Here is a 23,837-nt window from a genome sequence, read left to right as displayed (position 1 = left end):
GTTCGATTCCCACCCAGCCCATCTTGCAAGAGTTGAGCCAAAGCCACCTAGAAAATCAGTCTCTGTAGCACGCCGCAACCTTCGCTTCTCATTCCAACGAGCAGCTCTGTCTCCAGGAGGCATCTCACCTCGTGAGTGTCTAGCAAAGGCAAGCGCAGCTGCTTATATACCGCCGCGACACCGCGAGCGACGGCGCGAGTTGGAGCCACGTTTCTCTCTCCTCTGTCGTGACGTCATGGTGTCACGTGGTATTGAAGGCAACACCGCCGCGCCTGAGGAGCTGGGTTGAGCTCTCGTAATATGCTTCGCATAAAATGTTTACGATGTGTCGTTGAGATATGAATGCATAGATATATTCAATTTATTTCATCTGATTATACACACTAAACATTTTTACACCCTTATGGGTGTTAATAGGGGTGCTTTCGGCATTTACACCCATGCCCACACCCTTCTAGCACCCTTTTCGGCCAAAGCACCCTATCACAAGGGTGGATACCACACATAAGGTGTGACTTTGCTCAAAGAAGGGTGTTAAATCGACGCCTGAAGGGTGCTGAACGTATTGATGCATAAATCTGAGTAACGTGTACACGTCCACGCATTGAGCAATGTGTGTATGTATTGCATTTTTAATGCGAAAGCGTTTCATGGCCTTTCAGGTAGGAAAGGTGGCGTTCTCCGCAACAACAATCCATACGGGACCCTGCTCATGCCAATCTTGTCATTTCCCTTGAAAGCATTCAGAAAGCATTCAGAACGGCGCCGCCCGTTTTATTCTCTCAAATTATTCACTTCATTCTAGCGTCACGTCCATGAAAAGAACACTAGGTGAACCTGACCTTTGGTTACGTCGCAAATACTTTCGTCTCTGTCTTTTTCATAGAATATGCTAATTTAACCCTTCTCGTAAAGAAAATCTTTTCACCACACCAAGTTCTCGTCTCGCATCGACCATCAACACAAAATTGATGTGCCATTCTTCCTTTTTGCCAAGAACAGCCACTGAATGCAACCGCCTTCCCGCCTCCACAGTCTCAATTTGTGACACCACTATTTCAAGGTCGCCGTTCAAATTATCTTAGGGTTTGATTTTCTATTTTTGCGCTGCATTGCAATTATTGCATATTTTCACCACTTCTTTCTGTTGTGCCTACTAGGCCTTGAATGTATATCATAAATAAATAAAATGTAAAGTCATCACCGTCTTGTATGACGTCAGGAGTGATACAGAAGGTAGTAAATACAACAACGTTAAGTATGAGCAATTATGGGTAAATAATATGAAATAATGTGAATAAGGGTGGAATAAATTGCATTAAGGTTCGTAGAAACTATAGCACGGTGGATTACGGGAGATTAAGGTAGACTTGTGAAGAACACGTGACAATGTATGAACTAACGTATCATGGTCACGTGACAATTGCAAGTGTAGATGCGTGAAGCGATTAAGTTTTCCCATTCCTAAGTGACTGTCGATATTTCTTCAAGGATTCTGATGTTACTGGCATGACGGCCACTCCAAAAATGTATCATCCAGAAAAAGAACGCCCTTTCACTTACAATTCCATTATCATTATTTTTCGTGCTCACAGGAATATTAACATGCAATTAAACACTTCTAGAAAAACTGCAGTAGCTGAGCGAAAACACGAGAGCAACTTGCGCAATTCTGCACTAATATTTCGGTGCCCTTAATAGCCCAACAAAAAGTGGTGAAATGGAAGAAGCTGTTTGGATACATTGCAGAACAAACAGGGACGTGCTGTTGGACGAGCCTCTGCTGTACAATGGCATCAACGTACAATTTGCATGGTGAATCCATAAAGAAGACTTATAGAGGCGAGATCACGTTGGAAGTTCTCAAACCCGAATTTCCACGTACCTTGCTTAATTCATTCAGAGGTTTACTAAGCTACTGACCTACTTTCTAAGTGCTTTCTAAGTCCTCAAATACAGCTTGTAAGGCTGAGCCTATATATTAAAGGCTGGTGTCGTCAAAGCTGTAATTTCTTATCCAGAGCATACGCACTTGCAAACGCAGTCTTCAGTCTCCTCATGAATGTTTACGCGTCGCTGTCGCACGACCAAGATGTGAGCGCCTTTATCGAGCCATGATATCGCTGAAACTACGCTGTGACCTCGCAAAGTTGCTTCGTTCGGACGCAGAGAATAATCTAATCGCACCAGCAGAAGAGCGCCGATCGTCTCGCTCACGGTCCCGATTTGTGTACTGTACCCTCAGTGATACAGCACAGACTGCGCCCCCTACCCCAAAATAAAATGCCCGGCACGAAACGTAGTAGCAACTACCCGCCTCACCGCTCTAGTTAGAGACCACAACGAAGCAGCAGCAAACAGGCGGCCATGCGAGCAAGCAAACCTGTCAGAATAAACGTTCAATTTGCGCGGCCGCCCCATGCCCAATGAAAAGCGACCGGAAGTGACGGCCGACGCTGTACCATCACTTCGGTGCGCGGCAGGATGGGAAGGCGGAAGCTGCGCCATCATGCTCGTTTTCGCGTGCGTTCGCGTCGCGCGCTGTGCGAAGTAATTTTAAACGTGTGATTAGTTTTGCACGCGGGGTAGAAAAAGATGTGGCCCATGCTTTGTGTATTACTCGTGCCCCACTTCAAAGCAAAGCGTTCGCACGCACTGGAAGATGGATCCACGATGGCTGAAACGAGAAGTTGCAACGTGCCCGGTCGGTAGTACTGGCATGATGGAAACTTTCAGGCAAGTGCCCGTTTATTTGGTATTTGTTTTGTTCGCTTTAGAAATATCTCACTGTGATCTCGTAGCATAATTCATAATTCGCTAATGTAAGAGCAAGAGCAGCTGCACTCCTACTAGGGCAAGTTAACTACCTCGATCGCGTCCCGTGTGACTAACGTTTGTCAAATCTACATCGGGCGTGGTGCGCCTGCATAGTTACGCTTTGTTTCTCAGCGCTTGAACGTTCATTGATGTGATTCTCTTGTGCGTTCAGCGCGGCTGCTTGTAATACGGTCGTTCGCACTTCAGTTAAATGTGGTCGACCACTTTTGCGTCGCGTAGAAAAAGGACTGGCTTAGCCACCTTTCGAAGGAACCGGCGCGGTATTGGTTCTCCCTGATGCGGTCGCGTGCTGCTGTTGCTGCTTGCCGGACGCCTTCAGCATTTTTTCGGCTCGCTTTGTCTGTGCGTGTGCGCGTGCTCGCGCTCGGCTTGATTTGTGTGTGCGCTCAGCTCAGCTCGCTTTGTGTGTGTGTGCGTGCGTGCGCTCGGCTCGCTGTGCGTGTGTGTGCGTGTGTGTGCGCGTGCGTTCAGTACATGCCGGTTTGTATGGGCCGGCGTGTTTGCGCGTGTCTAGTGCGTACGTGTTTTGTGAGTGTGTTGTCTGTGGGTCGCCGTGTGTGCGTGCACGTGTTAGCGTGTCTGCCTGCATGCATGTATGTGTGCTTGTTTGTGTTCATCAATGTGCGCGTGCGCGCTTTTGTGTCTGCGCTTTGAGAGTGCGTATACTTGTGTGTGCGTGCGTATGTATTGCATGACGCCGGTAGACTTTTACTCGCAATAAAACTCTTCCGATTTGGTGCAGCGAGTGTTCCCGCCTGAAAGCCGAGTTTGGTTTCAAGCCACCCTGGACAACTGCTGTATGAGGCGCCGTTTCTCGGGAGGACCAGTGGGAAGGCGCCAAGTATACGCTTCGTCCTTTTTCCTCCCATGCCCTGATAAATCGATATCTTTGTTTTTTTATTGTGAAAGGAACGTTACATCCAGAGCATAAATAAATGATTAAGAAATCTGGTAGTGTGTTTCGCCATTACAATAATTCCGATCCTAAAGACGTGGATTTCCCATTAGCCCACATTTCTTTTGATGCAGACAACCGCTGAAATTATTAGCGGCAGGTTATTCGAGACGTTCTACGTATATAGCAGTTGTCTTCAGGAGCTTTAATGAATTTTGAAAATTTGAGGTGTTGTGCTTTAGAGGTATCATATACAAGCTTTAGGTCTCCGGGTAATTTGCATGCCCTTCGAGAGCTGTCGCCTATAGCCCTATTGAAATTCGTAACTACAGTTTGGAGCACTGGGGAAGCTAGAAGGCTTGTCCTGGCTCTCGAGAAAGTGTTTAAGCTGGAGGTGTAGGTTGAGGAGTTTGGGCTTGGTAACACAAAGGATTTTTTATGCCTTAGCAGTAGGAGTGACACAGGATAAAAAAATGTATGTGTGTCAAGCACAGGAAGCTGCTCATGTGGTAGAAGCATGTGTGTGCGTGTGTGTGAATTCTCTCCTCAAAAGGGAGTATGTGTGTAAGTGAGCTATTTCATTGCTGGTCTGTTTGCCAAGAATTGGCAAGAAAACACAATAATCAATTTAACGTGAAATAATAAACTTCAAAGCATACTGGCGTACTGGCGACAGCAGCATACAAGCATGCAGCTGTGTGACAATCTTAATGCATGACTGCAACATCTGGAAGGAGGCTTGCTTTTTCTTAAGTAAGCAGCACAAAGTCCATATTCTTGGCTTTTTTCGTGTAAACCAAAACGAGGCTCATTGCCAATGATCTTGTCTTTTGCTCTAATAGCATTTGTTTATCTTGTACTTAGAGCGTCGTTTCTCGCAGGTCATGCAGATGGTAGCAGCAATTTCACAATGCCCAGCCTTGGCGCCCCCCATCAAGAGCAAGCCACTTGCGTTCGCCTTCAGACAGATGGTTAATGTCTTCTTGAAAGCGGTTGAGAAGACAACATTGTAAGTAGATATAGTTGTGTAGGTAATATAATAAGTCAAGTTATAATTTAAAACTCAGGCTCCTTGGCCGCCTAAGCTTGATATGATGTGCAGTTGTCTGTGGTTGTAAATATTGCCGATGGTACAGTGCATACTGCAGGTATGACTGCTGATCCAAAGTATACATTTGCATTTTCTTGATGGTCTTTCATAATGAGGATTTTCTTTGTGCAAGAATATTCACAGAATGCCGGGGCATTGTAGCATCATATTCTTTATTGTGCATTCACTGCTTATATATTTCACTGCTAATTATATTTATTCCCATATAATTATCAAAACCTTAAAATTTCAGCTATTTTTATTTTGAATACAATATCAAAATCAAAATGCACCTGATTGCAATCTAGACTGCAAGGGATTTGAAGAAATTACAAGAAACCAGGACCTCTCGGGAGCGTTAAAAAAACGTTTCCGCAGGTAATGTGCCTAATTGTACTGAGCTAGCTGCTCACGAAAATTGCAAGCATATTTCATTTCACATAGTTTTGCAGGATATAGCAGGCCTATCATAGTCTCTGAGCACAACCTTACCTCATTTGCATCATGAAAATGTCTCATGCTTAATTTGGGACAAGTTTTGAAAAATGAATGTATCATAATTTTGAAACTACACAAACTATTCGTTGAGGCTAGACAGTTTTCAAGCAACTTGACCATGTTGAACTTAGCCATTACAGGACGGAAAAAAAAACATGCACAGGAGCACTCATTCAATAAAATGTGATGCTTGTGGTTATTTTCCACATGGAAAATGTACTTTTAAGCAAGAGAGGGCAGGTAGCCAATTCACAACCATTGTGACTCATGCGGGTAGTAGCAACACAGGATGAGAAATGGTTGTGTCTCTGAGGTTCATTGAATATGTGAAAACTCATATACAGTACCCCCCCCCCATGAGGGGTAACCGTGCAATATGTTTTGGGCAAGAAAGACGATTGTTCTAGGAGACAAGAAATTTCAGGCTCTAGTTGAGAGGCTACAGAAAGAAGGACCATGTAAATAGTCACAGATTCACATAAACTGCATCGGAGTGGCATCACAGTTTAGAGCATGAAGTAGGAGCATGAGGAAGGATCATAAGTTTAAATAAGGGAATACTACTTGTCAGTGCATTGCCAAGCAAACCCATTGAAAGAAGGGGGTGTGCTCTAAGACAAATAGTTGACAACACATGCTAAATTTTCGAGGAAAGTATGCCAAAATGCCCATTCTTACTAAATTAGTAAATAAGAAATACACGATAAATTTTAGGATGCAGAAAGTGTCTAATAAACTGCATTGGAGAGTTGGATATTGTTGGGCTGGATGCAGCATGTATTGCAGGGCAAATGAGAATGCCAGTGGGGATTCCCTCATTTTCATTTTGTGTGCACTCTCTAAAACAGTTCTCTTTGTCTCCTAGTGTAATAATGTTGTGTAAAAACAGTCATTTTTTAATGCCTTGTGCATTTCACTCTTAATGTGCCATATCCCGTAAGCTTCTCACCTGCAGTATTTATAAAGTGTAATGCAGATATATTGCAGATTTCATAATGTCAATTTTGTATTAAGGTCACATACACACTCTTGGACAAATGTCTGTTGTTGAGAGATGTCATTGGTAGTCTTTAAACTTTATTCACTCTTATTTTCTATGGTGAAAAGGCTACTGTATATTTATGTTTTTGCTGCTATATGTGCCTTGTGTTCACAATGACGTAGTGGTTTAGCATTCACAGTAACATGCAATTCCTTAATTTGCAAAATAGAAACTTCTCCTACCTTCCACTTGTCTTGCCCAGTTGCCTGAGTGGTGCATTCTGCCCAGTCACATTAATTAAGTTTGTTACTTTGAGGAGCTTGTCGCTTTATCAAATTTTCCGCAAAGTACATGTGTAATTGCACGGACTGAATTCTCATGATTCTCTTCTTATTTTGCTAATGCAGGATGCAAGATTCCAGCAATGCCATGCGCTGCATTTATTGGTCAAGATGCTCAGAGAATGGAGTCCCTGCACCTCGTGGTTAACCGTGAACATTTCTTTTTCTTTTGGAAAGCTAAAGGCCATTTGCTGCACCACTTGCATTTTTGCAGCTCAGATGTGTACTATATTTTTCTAATTTTGAATCAATATTGGCTGTTCAGTATAAAAAATGACTTACAGCGTGAAGGACAAGGACTGCGAGAGACACACTCCACTGACTTTCAACAATATTTTATTGCTTTGCCACATCGTGTGTGTATACACAAGAGGGGTCATGCGCAGAAAATGAAAGCCAGTAACAAGGGGTGTTCTAACAGCAAGTCATTGTAAAAAGAACATGGTCACTTGAAAAAAAAACATCACAATTTCTATCTGTTTAGATACAAAATTTCACTAGGGGTCAGCGGGATAGAGGGGGCACGAACGCACACACTACCCAGTTTTCTGGTGAAATCAGCTTCAATAATTTACCTGGTGAGCTGTGTCTCGCTAAAACTTCCCTATCTTAAACATGGGCATGCAGCCGCAGTCCCGACAATGAATGCCCAAGTGGCCTTGAACAGTGTTATTGACGTTGTTATAGTGCTCTCTTAAACGATCATTTAGGCGCCTGCCTATCTGTCCAATATATTTACTGCCTCAAAATGGGAATTTGGGAAACCACATTCGTTGCACACATTGCAAAACGTTTTCTGTGCCCGGCAGAGCAACTACTCTGACGTGATTTAGGCGCGTTTACACACTTGCAGAGCCTTGCCAGCTTTTCCGGGGCTGAGAAAAGGACTGTGATTTCTGCAGGTTCCCTAATCTGTTTTTAGCCTATGGGAGACATCATGAACATACGGTAGCACTGCAAACCTGTGTCTTTCAACCGGCTGGTTCCTTGACCGAGCGCGCTCATCATGTTTTGTGCACTTCAGAAGCTGTTCCGCTGTGGCTGAAATTAACGCCAAAGGGTAGCCAACCCAAGAAAGGCAATCAGCCTGTGCAGCAACGCTATGTTGCATCTCGTGTAAGCAAGATTTATTGAGGCTGTTAAGGAGGCAAAGCTTTACAATATCTCATTTGACTTTGTTGGACAGACAGGCAGGCGCCTAAACAATCATTTAGGAGAGCACGATAACAACGTCCATAACACTGTTCAAGGCTACTTCGGCATCCATTGCTGGGACTGCGGCTGCGTGCCCCTCTTTGAAGGTACGGAAGCTTTAGCGAGACACAGGTCATCCGGGAAACTACAGAAGCAGATTTCACTAGAAAACTGGTTAGTGTGTGCGTTAGTGACCCCTCTATCGTGCTGACCCCTAGTGAAGTCTTGTATCTCAACAGATAGAAATTCTAATGTATATTTTTTTCAAAAGACGATGTTGTTAGTACAGTCACTTGCTGTTAGACACCCCTTGTGACTCATATTCTGCGCATGCCCGCTTTTGTACAAATACACATGATGTGGCAACGTAATTAAATATTGTTGGAAGTCAGCGCAGTCTGTCATCTCTCGCAGTTCTTGTCATTCAAGCTGTATGTAATTTTATCTCATTAATTGCAAACTATCCCAAGAAACTACCCTTGTTCAGTATAATTATAATGTTTGATACGACCATTTGCTGGCAAATGTTAACAGTGTGATATTTAACTTGAACTTTTGCATGACTGCCTATGCCTGTGTTCTTTTAGTAACCAGAGTATGGCTAATTTATTAAACCATATTTGCTAATTTGCATGCTCACATGCTATAGCATGTCCTAATCTTGAATTACTGCATCTAAGTGCAAATAATTTAGAAATTTACTATGTATTTTAAAACACTGTCCACATTTTGTGCTCATCAAAATCGTCAAATCGCCGCACTATGCTGATTCATAGTGCGGCGCCTAAAAGGTTAATCAACAGTGGTTTGTTTTTATCAGGCCTCCTACTGCACTTTGCACCCAGGCACTAGTAGATGTGGAATATGCACTCTTTTGATTTATAGTAAGAAAAGAACCTATTTTCAAACTACATATTGTATATGTACCAGTGCCTTAGAGTTACAAAACAAAAATTTATAGAAACTGGTATTGTACTTAGAAAAACCGCTACACAGCACCTTTAGCCCAGAGAACTCTTGTTTCACAAAAGAGGACAAACTATGTAGGCACTAAAAATTCTACATAATTTTTGTGCTCAAGTAATATTGTTGGAAATAGAAAATTAGCAATAAGGCTCCTGGCATAAACCTCACTTAAAGCATGTCTATGCTTGGAAAGTATTGTTTCAGTCTGAAAAATGTTGGCCAGTTATGCTTTACATCGACTTTCCAAACTTTTCATAATGCTTTGCGATTACATTAGTGTACAAAATAACAGGTGTATTTCTTGTGCGTTTGTTCAGCATTTCAATTGCTTCCCTAATTCACCTTTGCAATATGCCTTTTTTTAAGGCATCAAAACTTGAATTTTCGTTCACTGGAGCCTAATACTAAAAATTTATTCCTTTATGTGGCCGAAAACACTGCGAATCAACCCAGGCTCTTTCAGTGCCGCTATACATAGTTTCTTCTCTAATAACAGATTTGATCAATACATATATTTTAAGTACCTTTGTGGGGAATGTACATGTTCTTGTACTTACCTATGTGTTTGGTGATTGTGCATGTTTATATTTCATGTGATTTATGTATATGTTGTACTCTGTATTGCAGCATGCAATAAATATATTTGCGTTTTCTTGAAAATGCAGCATATATCTTACCAGTCTGTGTTGCATGTTATTTGGATATGGAAATCGTGATAACCTTGGTGTTGATATACATGCTCAAAAGTGTCAAGTTTGCTAGGTTGTATTTGTGCAGCGAAGACAGGTTTTCCAATATACACCATGAATTACTAATATGTAATGTGATCCACACATATAGGTGTTGTGTATGCCCATCGAAGCTTCAAGGCCGGCTGTTCGACAGTGCGTTTGGTAGCCGAACTTGAACCTTCTGGCACACGCAATAGTTGCGCGTGGATCGCTGTCCATATTAGTAATTGAAGGCGTGTACTGCCGAATCTGCCTTCCATACACGCTAGAAATAAAAGGGTGTACACCCTTCCAACACCCACACAGATGGGTGTTAATTTGGACGAGCACCCTTACACCCTAAATTTATTTTGCTGGACACCCTTCCTTTAGGGTGCTATAGTGGCACCCCAACTGTAGGGTGTAGACAACAGCACCCTTAGGGTGTTCGTCTGGCGACAAACTGATTTACACCCTTAAGGGTGTTAAAATGTTTAGTGTGTACCTCCAAAGATGTTTTATCGGGAATCTCCCACGGTGCTTACCCTTCTTAAGAATTTCCACCTGTCGTATGTTTGTGATTACTTCTTATAAGCACTTTTTTAGAATGTTCACAGTTCACCTAATGTCTATAGCCTAATTTCACGCATATATTACTGTTTGCGCTATATACCTTTAGTCTTTGCATTTAACTAACTTTTCACAAGAAGTACTTTAGCACCTCGCATGCTGTAATGGAAATTCAGATAATTTTTTCCTCTGAACTTGATGCAATATAATAGGATAATCCTAATTGTCGAATGTTTTATAATAATCGGTGAAATATACAGTGTAGCATTGTGGTTTACTGCAAGCAGTGACTACACGAACCTTAATGTCTCATAAAAGAAGCCAGATAAAAAGTATACATCACCTTTACTGTCTGTGAGTGAATCCCTGAAAATAGAAAAAAAAAGACGCATTACGTTAGACCTCACAAAAGGCAATGATGCTTACTGCAATCATGCTCTGAATTTGAGTTTGTTTATTTAGCTGTTCAATCAGGGAGGTGGGTTGGAGTGCGCTGGGCAATAATGTATGTTGCTGTAATGTATACTGGGAATCAGACTAATTTACATGTCCAATTTTTATACGAACAACGTTCATATATTGACTTTATATCCTTAGCACTAGAAGCTAACTCATTGTATCTGCTGTATAACAAGAGCGTGACCGAATTTCAGCTGCTTACACAGACAGGGAATCGACACTGTTTTCTGTATGGCCACGGCATTTATACACGGAGCAATCTTCACTAGTTTTAGACACAGCAAAAAACTAAGCCCTGAAGCGTGCTCTTCTTAATGAGACGTGCGGCACTTTCGCCTGCACATTTATTCGAATGCGCTCAAGGCTGGTGAAAGTGCCGGGCGGCTCTTCAGTACAGTGATATTCACTTCAGTTCTTAAGGCTACACATAACAATTGTTCCCTAAGTGCCAAATATCAAATACCTGCGTGTTTGTTTCGGCAACGCGAGCTAATGTGAGCGTTATGTGCGATAAAAGGGCTACTTCCGATTTTCGCTCTATCCCTCTGCTGAATTTTGTTTGATTGCAGTAAATTACAAACAATGACGTGTAATCTATTGCAATCAAGTAAAATTCGGGCTCCATAGCTTTTTAATAATTTGTAGATCAATATTTGAGTAAAAGATAGAAAGCAAAAAGGAGAAAAATACGAGTAAGGAGCGAGAAAGGTAGTTGGCGTTTTATAAGCGAAGCGACGTGGTAAAAATGCAGTTTAGCCACTCTCACCTGCAAAAAACCAATTCGTACAGGTTTTTCAGCAAAGGAATGTCCCGAGGGTTGGCAAAGGAGCAATTTGAATACCGGCATTTGCCTAGTAACTTGGGCCTCGGAAGTAATACGTTCCGCAGCAATATTACTATCTCACAAGTGTTCTTCATTTCACTTTCATGAGAGAGAGAGAGAGAGAGAGAAATCAAACGCGAAATCAGAGAACAGTTTATTGTGCTCTCGTCTGTTCAGGTTGGAGATTCAATCCAAATATGTTCTAACGCTCCTATAGAAGTACTGTTATCGCAAAACTAATTAATATGTTTTCCGAAATGTCGCAAAATACTGCCAGTAAATACACGTTTCCAGTGAGGAGAATAATAACGCACCGACGTCCTTCCAATCGCCTGGAACTGCCGGAGTCGCCGAGCACTGGCTCGGAAAAGCGCGTGCAACTTTTTGACCGGTAGGTACCCGGCGGCAGCACGCGTGTGCCTCCCACAGCAGCGGTGGAGGCTCGACTATTTCACCAAAGCTGTAGTAGAATTACGGCCTTCCAGAGACCTTCGCAAGTCTCTATGGGGGCCGCCTTCCAGATGAACAACCATATAAAGAACTGAGCGCCATCTGGTGGTAGATACATACCCATTAGAAAAACCCGGTAGGCTTCTGATGGCACTGGGATGGCTGTATGTCGTGCAGTGTGTGCGTGCAGTGATCGTTCTCTTTCTTTCCCTCCTTTCCTGTATGCGTTTCTCATTTCCCTAACCCCCAGCGTTGGATAGCAAACTGGATGCTCGTCTTGTTCCCTGCCTTTCCTTACTTAGCTTTCTTTCTCTCTAGCTGTCATTGAAGTCGGAAATGAAGTTTTGATCAAACGAAGCGGGTATGTTGAGCCGAAGAAAATACATACGTTGGCGGATTGTGTATGTCAAGATACATATCTAGGGTGCTCGAGTCAATTTTTCGCAATGTATATATTATTACAGGGTAGTTCCTTCAGAGAAAAGAAAAGCCTGATGGTCAGCTTTATTCCATGTTTAATTTCTCGTAACGCCGCGCATCCTGGAACCAACAGAAGCTCAATAGGCTCTAGGCGGACTATGCTGCGTCCATTGAAATGGGAACAGCCCAACACAACATGGCACTCAAGACAACACTTCCCAGAGTAAGCATATATGTTACCTTAAATCAGAATATTATAAGGCCCTTCTTTCGTCATGGTCTGCCAACAATATCAGTGTTGAAGCAATGAGCATGAAATTATGCATTTTTTTAAACGCCATTCCATCCATTAACGCTTACGAACACACGCAAGCACACGCACACACAGACGAAGTTTGTGTGTGCTTTTTCCTTTGCGTCCCTTGTTTAAGCGCTGTTCTTTCTCTGACACAAATGGACACGCACACACACAAACACTTAGCGCTTCTTGCTTGTGACACCCATTCGCTCGTCCCGTTTCTGTGCTGTTCACTTCAAAAGGAATCGTCGGTATTAGCGCACGTACCGCACATCCCTGGAAGGGTTCTCCCATGGCTTTTCTTGATTCCACCATCGGCCAGTCTGCGAGTACCGCAGGAAATCATCCGGCGGAAAGATGGGAGGTGGGTTGCCCGGGTAGTCCCAGGGGTTCTCGCCCCAGATGCGGTAGTGTATCGGCCTTGCATCTGCGAAAAACGCCGCATGGAGAAAACGATCGCGCTTGGTGACACGCAATGTGGAAGAACAAAAGGAACACAAGGAACAAAGAGACACATTGCGAGATAGCTCCCTCGGGAGCATTCTATGTACACTGGCACTCCGAAACCGATGCCACGAGCGCTCACAATGCACCAAGGAAAATTGAATTACGTCCACAAATGAACGTGATACCGAAAAGTCTACATGAGGCGAGTGCATATCCGCACAGACCTTTGTGTTTACAGGTGCAGCTAAGTTCTTTACTTAATTCAACAGATACGTCTGAGTGGACATGTAAAATAAAGCCAATGTCAAGAGCCTAACGAATACCGACTTGTCCATTATACTCGGGCATGGCGAAACTGCACGATATATGCCGTAGTGATCACTGCAAGTCAAAGAAAGCAAACAATATTACAATATAAAGGCAGCATTTAAAGTTTGAAAACGTTAATATGGCTGATATTACCACATTAACTATCATGATAGAACGTTCGCGAAAAGAAAGGAACTGAATTGAAACAAAAATCTCTGTCTCAGCATTTCATAAATTGTAAAGGATAGAAAGCTACACAAAACAAACGCGTCTTAACGTCTCTAGCAAAACTTTGCCTATATAATGTTTTGCTTCGCTGGTGGGTGCATTATTCTATACTTATTCGAAATTGAGGAAAGGTATTCTCTGCGTTACGAACACGTGATAAAAGTAATGTGTCTTACTTGCGCTGATTTAATAGTCGCCAACCTTCGTGCAAGGACGAGGTCGCTAGTGAACAAAAAATGCCTGGATTGACAGCTGAGTAAATTTCGAAAAAAAATTCATCGCCTTATCAACTTGATTTCAAATATTACTGCCTCATGCATCGACTTTTTAACTCTGCAGGGAAGGTTGTACGTGTAAACAGTGTAGCATAATTCATTCAGTTGAGAATTGTTAGTAGGGAGCAGAAGGACATGACTGGCGCAGGGCGCATATGCTAGCCACTGATAGTAATCTAACCTCGCGTCTCCATCTCGAGTCGTTACTAATCAAAACTACCGATACCACGCTGAACCACAATGCCGGCAGCCTTCCTTCCGTTTATTACCACTGTTTGCGCCATCTACTCACACGTACATGATCATCCACCCTCTTTCGTTCACTTTCATTGTGAACAAGGTCCCCTTATGGGAGCTGGAATGTCTTGTGTTTTTTTTTCTTTTAATTTTTTTGTTCAGCGTCCATTTTACCCTTTACAATGAGCAATCCCGACCAGATGAGTTTTCGTCGAACTCTTGATTTCATTATATTTCACTGTTAATAAATTATCTGCTAAAGCCACAGAAACTTATATGAATGTGCGACAGACTCTATGTATACAAAATAAAAGTCAAGATGGCAGGATGATCTTTGCTAAATTTTTTAGTGAATCCTGGAAATTAAAGAGAGGAAATGTCCGCCTAATGTTTATTGAAAATGAAGAACGCGCTGATAGACAGACTAGCGCACTTTGATATAGAAGCTGCATATTTAGGGCTGAACGTCCTTAGAAAGGCCGGCCAACGTTTGCATAGGTGGACCTGTTTTCGTCTAATGTTGTTCACGTTGCATTTATATATAGAAATGTGTTAATCCCTCACCCAAACCACACCCAGGAGATAATTGTTAACCGCAAGAACTGAAGAACTGAGGAACTGAATGCGATTGCTTCACAATCGCTGATGTAACTCTGCGCGTAACATCCCGTAAAACAGGGTACTGGTTTTTGTAAAGTTGTAGCGCGTATAGAATGCTGTCTCAAGTGGACGGCAGTGGCATTTGCTAAGCACACAGAAAAATTTAGCCACAGCTGAAGAAAAAAAAGTTATTTGGCACTGCAGGACAAAATTTGCATAACCAAATCGAGTATACGAATCTGTACACCGTAAATAAATAACGGGAATTCACAAACATGGCATCATCATAATTTTTGGTGCGATCAATATTGAGACGCGCCTTTGGAGAGATTGTGCCCGTTTTGCTCAGCCTCTGCGGAGACTCGTGAAAGTGTGAGTTCAAGAATGTGTATATATATATAAAAAATATGAAAGCTAATTTTCCCCATATGGTATGGCGGATCGTACTGAGAGCCTGTCAGCATGCGAATCGCATGCGAATTCTAGAGCTGCACACATTAAAATATTCTAATTTATAGTTCCTAAATCACTCGCCGGCGAAGTAATTGGCAAAGCTATGCAGTTGATAGCAGTAATGATGAGCGGCAAACGTGTGCAAGATCCTTGCAGCTACTCCGAGTTCAGATGGGATTAAACAAATTGAATGCTGCACTTCAATGATGAGTGGGCAAGTACTTTATTTCAAAATTCTGCTCATAAATATGTAATTAAAGCTAAACCTAATTTTAACGCAAGATATCAATAGAAAAGATTTCGTACTGCATTATATTCCTCCAGTGTTTACAGAAATTATGAGTTATTCTGCAGATTCCCTATTTCAGATAAAAAAACGATTCTGCGTAGCATTTTCATCTTATAGGTTTGGTTCCAAACAGCAATGAAAGCATCATTGCAAGACGGCGAATGTCACTTACCTTCAAAGTCGTTGTCGCGGTGCCTTCTGTAAGAAAGCCGGCATACGATGCATCAGACAGGTTGCGCACTCAGTTTCAGGCGTGCTTGCAGTTTTCTTTTTGTTTCGGTACTCGCTCAGAGAATTTGCAAAACTTCAATTATAAATTACCACGTATTTATTTATTATCGATATAATTAACATTTACTACCATGTATTTCATTTTTGTATGTGCACCTGCTATGGTCCCTGATGGGACTGGCTGTATTGAAAATAAATGAAATGTCTGGAAGCATGTTCCCGAGATAATGTGTTTAAATATGTTTTAACTCTCGTATTGCGTCCTACGTGTGCAACCCATTTACGATGTAGGGTAGGCCTTCCAGCATGCGACTAAACTGGACAAAAAAAATTCGAAGACGAACGGTAAACTAAATGATGGACAAAATCTACGTAGTTCGCATGGCAGGAGTGGACGCCGATAATTGATGTCACTCAAGGACAGGCAGACTTCATCTTCGTTAACAATGTGCATAGCTTTTTTTTAGCTCAAGATTTTTTTTATGATGAAAAGTTGCTTGCACCGCTAAGACTTGTCCATATAATCTGGAGCACGTGTCACTAATCGGAATCTCGACGGAGTACACGCTTGCACAGAATGTAAATGTGACCCTTATGTTTACACTAACTAATAAGGAAAATGGTTCTGCTGCATTGCCGCACAAAGGGATAATTTATTGAGTTTTTGCATTAGAAAATTTGCACAGAAGCTGCAAACTATTGTCATAATTGTATAGCTAGAGATGACATAACCCCTGTCAGAAAAAGTAATAACATAATAACAACGAAAGCCGAGATTGTACTAAGAGTTCTGCTCGATATAAAATAATTGTCTTTTTTTTCTGAGGCCCAGATATTGGTGAACCACACAATATACTTTAAAACGCCACCACAATGTGTTCAAAGACAATGAAATTACGGATGTATGCTTGTGCGAGAGTCGGGAAAGAACAAAAGGTATTTTTCTCACATGTGCAAATAAATAAATTATGCAGATCCCACGCATTCTAGGAATTGATGTAAGCGAAGCTTTGTCCTGGTTGCTTTCATTGAGGATAATTAGCAGCTATGTTGATGGCGAACGCTTAATTTTTTCAAGGTTTGGTCAAACACCACAGTGGTCAGTTCAATTTAAGCATTACTTTTCGTGCACCACTGCTGTTTGTCTGCGTAGTACACAGAACACACAAGGATAGGTGTTCTGAGACCTCTGAGAGGGCTGAGCATTGTCATTGCCTTACATTGCATATTGCATTGTGGCAGAAGGTATAAACTTAAATTAGATAATGGGGCTGTACGTGCTAAACCACAATCGGATTATGATGGACGCCATAGTGGCGGACTCCTGAGTAAATTTGACACCGTGATGCTCTTTAACATGTCCGAAAGTCTAAGTGCAGGTGTGTTTACTATTTAGCCCCCGTCGAAATGGAGCTGCAGTGGTTGGGATCAAATCCACGGCCTCCAGCAATACCAGAGCCGCAAAGCTGACGGTCAACCGCATCCGTAGTTTCGCCTGGACCCTGCGGTGCGCTTTAATAAATGCTGTTCCGCTTCCGCACGCCTTGCGTAATTTGTCGTCTTGACATATATGCGTGGTGCTAATTTTTCAGAAATAGTAGGAACGTACTGTCCCGTACCTTGAGCTTGAGCTTATCCTGTTTCCCGGCAAACACTGTTGTTAGCAGTAGGGTTTCCTTGCCTTCTCATGCCGCTTAGCCGCCCCCCCCCCCTCTCCTTGTATGGGAACTGCCTTTTCTCCTTCCTCTTCTGTACAGTTCTATCTACGTCCCGTCTGTACTCTCACGTTTGCAGAGAAGGAAGCGCTACACCTCCTGCAATGCTTTTGAGAGGAGTCAAGAATTATTACAGCTGTCAAGAAGCGAAGGTGGTGATGCTAAGGGAGATCCAGAGAGCATTGTGCACATTCGACGCGGAGGGGTCCAAACGAGCTTCCCGCGTAGTCGTTTCTCTCTGACTCAGTCCTGTCATGCATACACCCGCTCAGAACCCTCAACCCCCCTCCTCCCCCAGCGCGGTGTGCCGAAAGCAGAAGCAGCAGCAGCAGCAGTGGGAAAGTCGAAGGAAGAGGCAAAGAAAGCTTCGCTTTAGAACCCCTAGCAAGTGGTTCTAAATATGGGAGAAATCCCTTCAAAATACGTTCGCTAGTAAATCCATTTCATAACACCCATATTGAGCATTCTTATATGGTATACATTAGGAAAGAAATTATGCTGTTTGAAATTACCGCTGCCTGTGCTACACTCCCTGAAAAGCATGCTTTATTCTACATGAAGTGGCTAGCTACCATGGATGCTATGAGAATGCGTGCATGAAGAGAACGTTACATACGAGCTCAAGATGGCACCATCTGTAACAAAAAACAAAAGAAAAATCTGTTACCGTTCCATGTCTAATAATATAAAGGAAAGCTGACATTCCTATGCAAAATTGCCAGTGTAGCTGTTACTCACAGGCTCCAGCGAGAACACCCAGAAACACGAGAGATCCAGTGAGCTTCATTGTATCTGAAAGACGACGTCGAAAAAAAGATCATGCTTTATGATGAAGTCAGACAAATAATAAATACACTAACTATACAGAGTGATTTCTTTTAATCAATCGATATACTCTATTCAGATTATCTACAATCACGTGTTCATCAGCTTAGACATGCACATCGCGCTAAGTTACCGACACTGCTGTACACTTATGACGGTCTAAGTCAAGGCAAAAGATGATCGAGCATTCAATCTGCATGCTTTGCAAGGGCACGTACCACGATAAGGATAATAACTATTCTAAGAAATGAAACAACCTGATGGTCGCAAGTATTATCGTTCCAAACATTTTTGTTTAGATTACTTAAGGATTTATAATTTACGGGAAGCACCTTTACGCATGCAGACAGAATATTTGAGCAAGTCATGACGCCCCTCAGCGACAAGATACATCGCTCTTTTGTTAGGCAATCCGTAGCGGTCACGAATAGCACTTCGTTATTAACGATTGCATCCGGCACACTGCGCCACTGATATGTGGTGAGGTTTGTGTTCTCATCGTCCTGACCTTGGAAAAGACATCTTTCTTGCGGAAACTAAAGCGTATTCTCAATAAGATTGAGCTACTAGCTTTGTTTATGCACGTCATTAAGAATGTGGGTTTTGCGCAATACAAGCATACGGAGAGTAGAGGGGCTATGGACCATTCAATCTTTATCTAAGATAGCTTTTTAGTAAGAAAATAGGATATAATATCTAGATAGTTATCTAGATAATCAGTTCTTATTTCTATTTGTAATGAATAACGGGTCTAGCGGGCGGGAGGCTAATACGTTTATGCTGTTTCGTTAAATGCTTAAAATAGGGGTAACCAACGGTTGTCCCCTCTATGCTTGTATTCCTTTCCTGGTTGCCTGTTCAGCGCAAGAATCTTTCTAACTGCTCATTTTGATAAACCATGTTAATAAACGACTACTAATTGCACTGCGGGGTAGAATAATTGGCAACGTAGTTAAATTGCAATGCGTCAGCGTCATCTCTGAACAAGTGCGTTGGACACTAAAGAAACTTCAGTATATAAAGATAGATTTTCTTTTCAAATATGTCACCTTGCCGGAAGTCGTTAGGTCAAACGCTTACCCACTGTTCTCTGCTTTCACGCCACCTCTGTTTGCTACACTCAGCCAAGCGATTGTCGGCGGTCCAGTCGCAGCCGAGTTTCGTGCTCCAGACAAAGTTCTAAGGAGCGCGGTATCACCTCACGTTCACAACAAGGCAACTGCCCTCGACTGGCTCACAATCATCGGTGCTTTCTGTTAACGCCTGCATTTTACCGATAAAAACGAAAGGAAGTCTCTCTCGACCGGCGATAATGAAGAGATAAGACACCTTCCGCACGGGTGACCACCGCGAAAGCAAAGGCTATGTTGCAGTGTTTGAGGAGTACATTTTTTGCCACGGAAAAGTGCACTCCTTCTTTGTATTTGTTCCTTCAGACCCCTCACTTCAGTCCCCTCCAAAAAAAATCAGGGATCTTTTTTTTTTTTCTTGCAAAAACCACGGCATCAACTTGAGCCGCACCGTAGTGCGCCACTCCAGATTTATTTCTGCCAAAGAAGGCTCCGTCCATCGTCATCATCATCATAAGCAGCAGCAGCAGCAGCCTGGTTACGCCCAGTGCAGGGCAAATGCTTCTCCCATACTTCTCCAACTGCCCCGGTCATGTACTAATTGTGGCCATGTTGTCCCTGCGAACTTCTTATTCTCATCCGCCCACCTAACTTTCTGCCACCCCCTGCTACGCTTCCCTACCCTTGGAATCCAGTCCGTTACCCTTAATGACCATCAGTTATCTTCCCTCCTCATTACATGTCCTGCCCATGCCCATTTCTTTTCTTGATTTCAACTAAGATGTCATTAATTCGCAGTTTGTTCCCTCACCCAATCTGCTCTTTCCTTATCCCTCAACGTTACACCCACAATTCTTCTTTCCATAGCTCGTTGCGTCGTCCTCAATTTAAGTAGAACCCCTTTCGTAAGGCTGCAGGTTTCTGCCCCATAAGTGAGTACTGGAAAGACACAGCTATTATAGACTTTTCTCTTAAGGGATTATGGCAACCTGCTGTTCATGGTATCAGAATGTCTGCCAAACGCACGCCAGCCCATTCTGATTTTTCTGATTATTTCAATCTCATAATCCGGGTCCGCGGTCACTACTTGTCCTAAGTGGATGTATTCCCTTACCATGTTCAGTGCCTCGCTACCTATCGTAAACTGCTGTTCTCTTCCGAAACTGTTAAACATTAGTTTTCTGCAGATTAATTTTTAGGCCCACCCTTCTGCTTTGCCTCTACAGGTCAGTGAGCATGCATTGCAGTTGGTCCCGTGAGTTACTAAGCAAGGCAATATCATCAGCGAATCGCAAGTTACTAAGGTATTCTCCATTAACTCTTTTCCCCAATTCTTCGCAATCCAGGTCTCTAAATACCTCCTGTAAACACGCTGTGAATAGCATTGGAGAGATCGTATCTCCCTGCCTGGCGCCTTTCTTAATTGGGATTTGGTGCTTTATTTATGGAAGACTACGGTCGCTGTGGAGTCGCTATAGACATCTTTCAGCATGTTTACATACGGCTCGTCTACACCTTGATTCTGTAATGCCTCCATGACTGCTGAGGTTTCGACTGAATCAAACGCTTTCTCCTAATCAATGAAAGCTATATATAAGGACTGGTTATATTCCGCATATTTCTCTATCGCCTCATTGGCAGTGTGAATATGGTATGTTGTTGAGTAGCCTTTACGGAATCCTGCCTGGTCCTTTGGTTGACAGGAGTCTAAGGTGTTCCTGATTCTGTTTGCGATTACCTTAGTAAATAATTTCTAGGTAACGGACAGTAAGCTGATAGCTCTATAATTTTTGAAGTCTTTGGTGTCCCCTTTCTTATGGATTAGGATTATGTTAATGTGGTTTAGATTTTAGCTTATGGATGCTTGTTACGTGCGCCGAAATCTAAGTACCACGAGCGCATTGGCATTTAGTCTCTATTGACATTGCGGCCGGCATCCAAACTCCCACCTCGACCTCCGCAATGCAACGTCATAGTTACTGTCCTACCGTGGTGGGTTTCGTTTCATAAGCAATGCTCACTTTAATTTTGGTCGTATACTATCATTGTCACGAAATACCGTTTTTAAATATATGGAATGATGCTCAATGCGAATGACTTATTATACGAGTTGCTGTCGCTGTTGATGTTTAAACTTTATTGGGCTGATCCAGTCTTGGTGCTTTACCCTACTAAAGCGTGCCTTTAATTTGCTTTTAAAATATTTTAGTTAATTTATTAGTAATGCGAGCACAACCCATTTCAAATAATGCAGCTGGAATCGTATTGCTTCCACCTTCCCCAGTTGGATGTGATTTAAACCTGCCGTGGTTGCTTAGTGGCTATGGTGTTGGGCTGCTAAGCACGAGGTCGCGGGATCGAATCCCGGCCATGGCGGTTGCATTTCGATGGGGGTGAAATGCGAAGACACCCGTGTACTTTGATTAGGATGCACGTTAGAGAACTCCAGGTGGTCGAAATTTCCGCAGTCCCCCCACTACGGCGTGCCTCATAATCAGAAAGTGGTTTTGGCACGTAAACCCCATAATTCAATTTTTTAATGTGATTTAGCCCTATACGTATAGGCGGTCAAAGTGTTGTGCAGTCGTAGGATCTTTTGTTCTACCATTTCTTTTTTTCTTATGCTCGTATATTAGCTCGAGCTTATAGAAAATATTGAAGGTGGTTCATTGCTTTTCGTACAATAACTTTGCTGTGATTGCCAACGCTAAGGATAAAATAGAAAAAACTCTTGAGCCATTGCACTCTTTGAAGGGGATGACCAGCGAAGTTGTTTAGCGCGAGATACAGAAGTGAACCAGAATATAGAACAAGGGTAAGGACATATTTATCATCCTAATCTGTGCTCATCGTGGTGATATAGGTACACATGGCTCACAACGCCTTAATCAGTGGTTCATATCCCCGTACACGCGTCCTCAGAATTACGACGACAGAACAGAATTGAATTCTACGCTGGAATCATGAGCGGCAACGGAGCCAGCATTTGAAAAAGGCGACGATGACGAACGCGCTAGCAGTGTTCCTAGCGCGTTTGCGTGGTTGGCGCCGAGAATGTTGCAGTCCTTTTGGAAAAATTGTACGAAGCATTTTTTCAGACATTCGTTCTTACCCGCGTGCTTCGGAACTCTTTAAGTCCCGCGTGGGCAAGGATAGTTAAAGGGCGCGTTACATGTTCCCGAGACCACAGGGGTGTGTGCCATTGAGCTTGGACCCTTTCTGCACAATCACCAGGATCAGCCCACATGACCCTTTTCTTCTGTTGCCGCACGGCGGAAAAACTACGGAAGGTATGTCATATACAGCTTTCGCTGTGAAAATACCAGCTATCCTGGACTATAATTGCCTCAAACTACAGCTGCAATAAGAGAAGCCGGCGTATAAAACGGTGCGTCCATTCTAACCACCTAGCACTCGATGAAACAACGGACCCGAGAGTTTGACAGTGGAATTTGTTATAGATTATTTCACGCAATTCTTGTTATCTGTAGCAAGTATAATCATGTTTGCTTGCTAAAAAAGATGTTGCCAAGAAAAAAAAACTGTCACCATCAATGATTCGGCTTTATCCCCTACGTGGTTAGGTGTTACCTATTGGACAAACTTAGCACACTCCTACAATCCCGGAGCTTCTAACGTGTTTACAGCGCACATTCCGAATTGTAGGCAATAATCCAAAACACGCTCAGTTTTAACCTTTACCCTAATTTTCTATAAAACTGTGAGGCCTAAATTATCCTGCAAATATTCTCCTCATATAGATGACCGCATAAGAAAGCCAATTATCCCCCCCCCCCCTCCTTGCACTTAAGACTCTGCATATGTGGAGGCAACCAACGTAATACTACGCGTATGACAACGAGTTTCAAAACGGCAGCTAAATGAATAGAGCAAATCAGTAAAAGGAAAAATGCGTTCACCAATAAATAAAGGTGCTTCCGTCGTTCCGAGGCCTTAGATGGATTACTATAAGAGCGAAAAGTTCCAAGCGTCAAAGGATCGTCGAATGGTACTAGCCAGAGAGAAAACTTGATTTATTTGTTTCACTAATTTGAACTTTGAATTTCCCTACCGACTCGACGTCAAAGGCAGTATAATCCCCGCTCTCAGAACTACACGCTGGCCAACTCGCTAGACCGCGCTATAGCTGCACAACTGGGGGCCACATGCAAAGTGTATATAAAGCTCAGTACTAAACATGGCGTGTATTACTCACTTTTTCGCTCCGGTGCAGCTAAGAGGCAGGAGACATACACTCTGTGTAATGCTGCACGCCCACGTCAAGAACCCCATTTATACCTGCTGGCTGGGCACCTTCCTAGCCGCCATTGTTCGGCCTTATCGACAGGGATGCACGTAGATAGAAAGGCTCGTGGGAAATTTCCGCCGTTGAAGTAACCTTTAGGTTCTTTTTTTACTCTGTCTTCAGTGGCGCCAATGTTTGGCCAAGATCGTCTGCCGACGCAAGCCTTGGGACAACAGTTGCGGCGAACCGCACTATTATCGGTGCCCCCTACTTTCAGCCAGACGAAGCGGCGCTGCTTGGTGAATATTCAACAAACGAGATAATCTCTCTTGCTGATCCAGATGTCTAGAATGTTTAGAGGGAGACGTATCACTAGCC

At 42.8% G+C, this 23,837-nt stretch overlaps 1 protein-coding gene and 1 long non-coding RNA gene across 4 annotated transcripts in view; one reads left to right on the top strand and one right to left on the bottom strand.

The window, feature by feature from the left end:
• The window catches only part of LOC135903080 (uncharacterized), a 47,443-nt gene extending 23,930 nt beyond the window's left edge, over positions 1–23,513 (bottom strand). Inside the window, exons 1-6 of one of the 2 annotated variants that reach the window (XM_065433449.2) lie at positions 23,430–23,513; positions 18,057–18,110; positions 17,935–17,953; positions 15,545–15,570; positions 12,802–12,961; positions 10,428–10,450 (exon numbers count right to left, since the gene is read on the bottom strand). In XM_065433449.2, the coding sequence (XP_065289521.1) occupies positions 10,428–10,450; positions 12,802–12,961; positions 15,545–15,570; positions 17,935–17,953; positions 18,057–18,105 (277 nt within the window). In that variant the 5' untranslated portion in view covers positions 18,106–18,110; positions 23,430–23,513. Of the gene's footprint in view, positions 1–10,427; positions 10,451–12,801; positions 12,962–15,544; positions 15,571–17,934; positions 17,954–18,056; positions 18,111–19,223; positions 19,243–23,429 lie in introns of those variants that run through there. The other variant, XM_065433450.1, reaches the window with a different exon arrangement.
• On the top strand, positions 2,554–10,408 carry LOC135903081 (uncharacterized). Of its 2 annotated transcripts, XR_010564709.2 has the most exons (4): positions 2,554–2,736; positions 3,581–3,679; positions 4,615–4,742; positions 6,711–10,407. It is a non-coding gene; the product is annotated as an uncharacterized lncRNA (long non-coding RNA). The 2 variants fall into 2 exon arrangements; XR_011511478.1 differs by lacking the exon at positions 3,581–3,679 and having other exon boundaries at positions 2,560–2,736; positions 6,711–10,408.
• Positions 23,514–23,837: the final 324 nt, after the last annotated feature.

The sequence above is a fragment of the Dermacentor albipictus genome, chromosome 1, assembly GCF_038994185.2.
Source record: "Dermacentor albipictus isolate Rhodes 1998 colony chromosome 1, USDA_Dalb.pri_finalv2, whole genome shotgun sequence".
Taxonomy (NCBI): Eukaryota; Metazoa; Arthropoda; class Arachnida; order Ixodida; family Ixodidae; genus Dermacentor; species Dermacentor albipictus.
The sequence above is the reverse complement of the archived record's forward strand: the minus strand, read 5'-3'. Positions and strand labels throughout refer to the sequence as shown.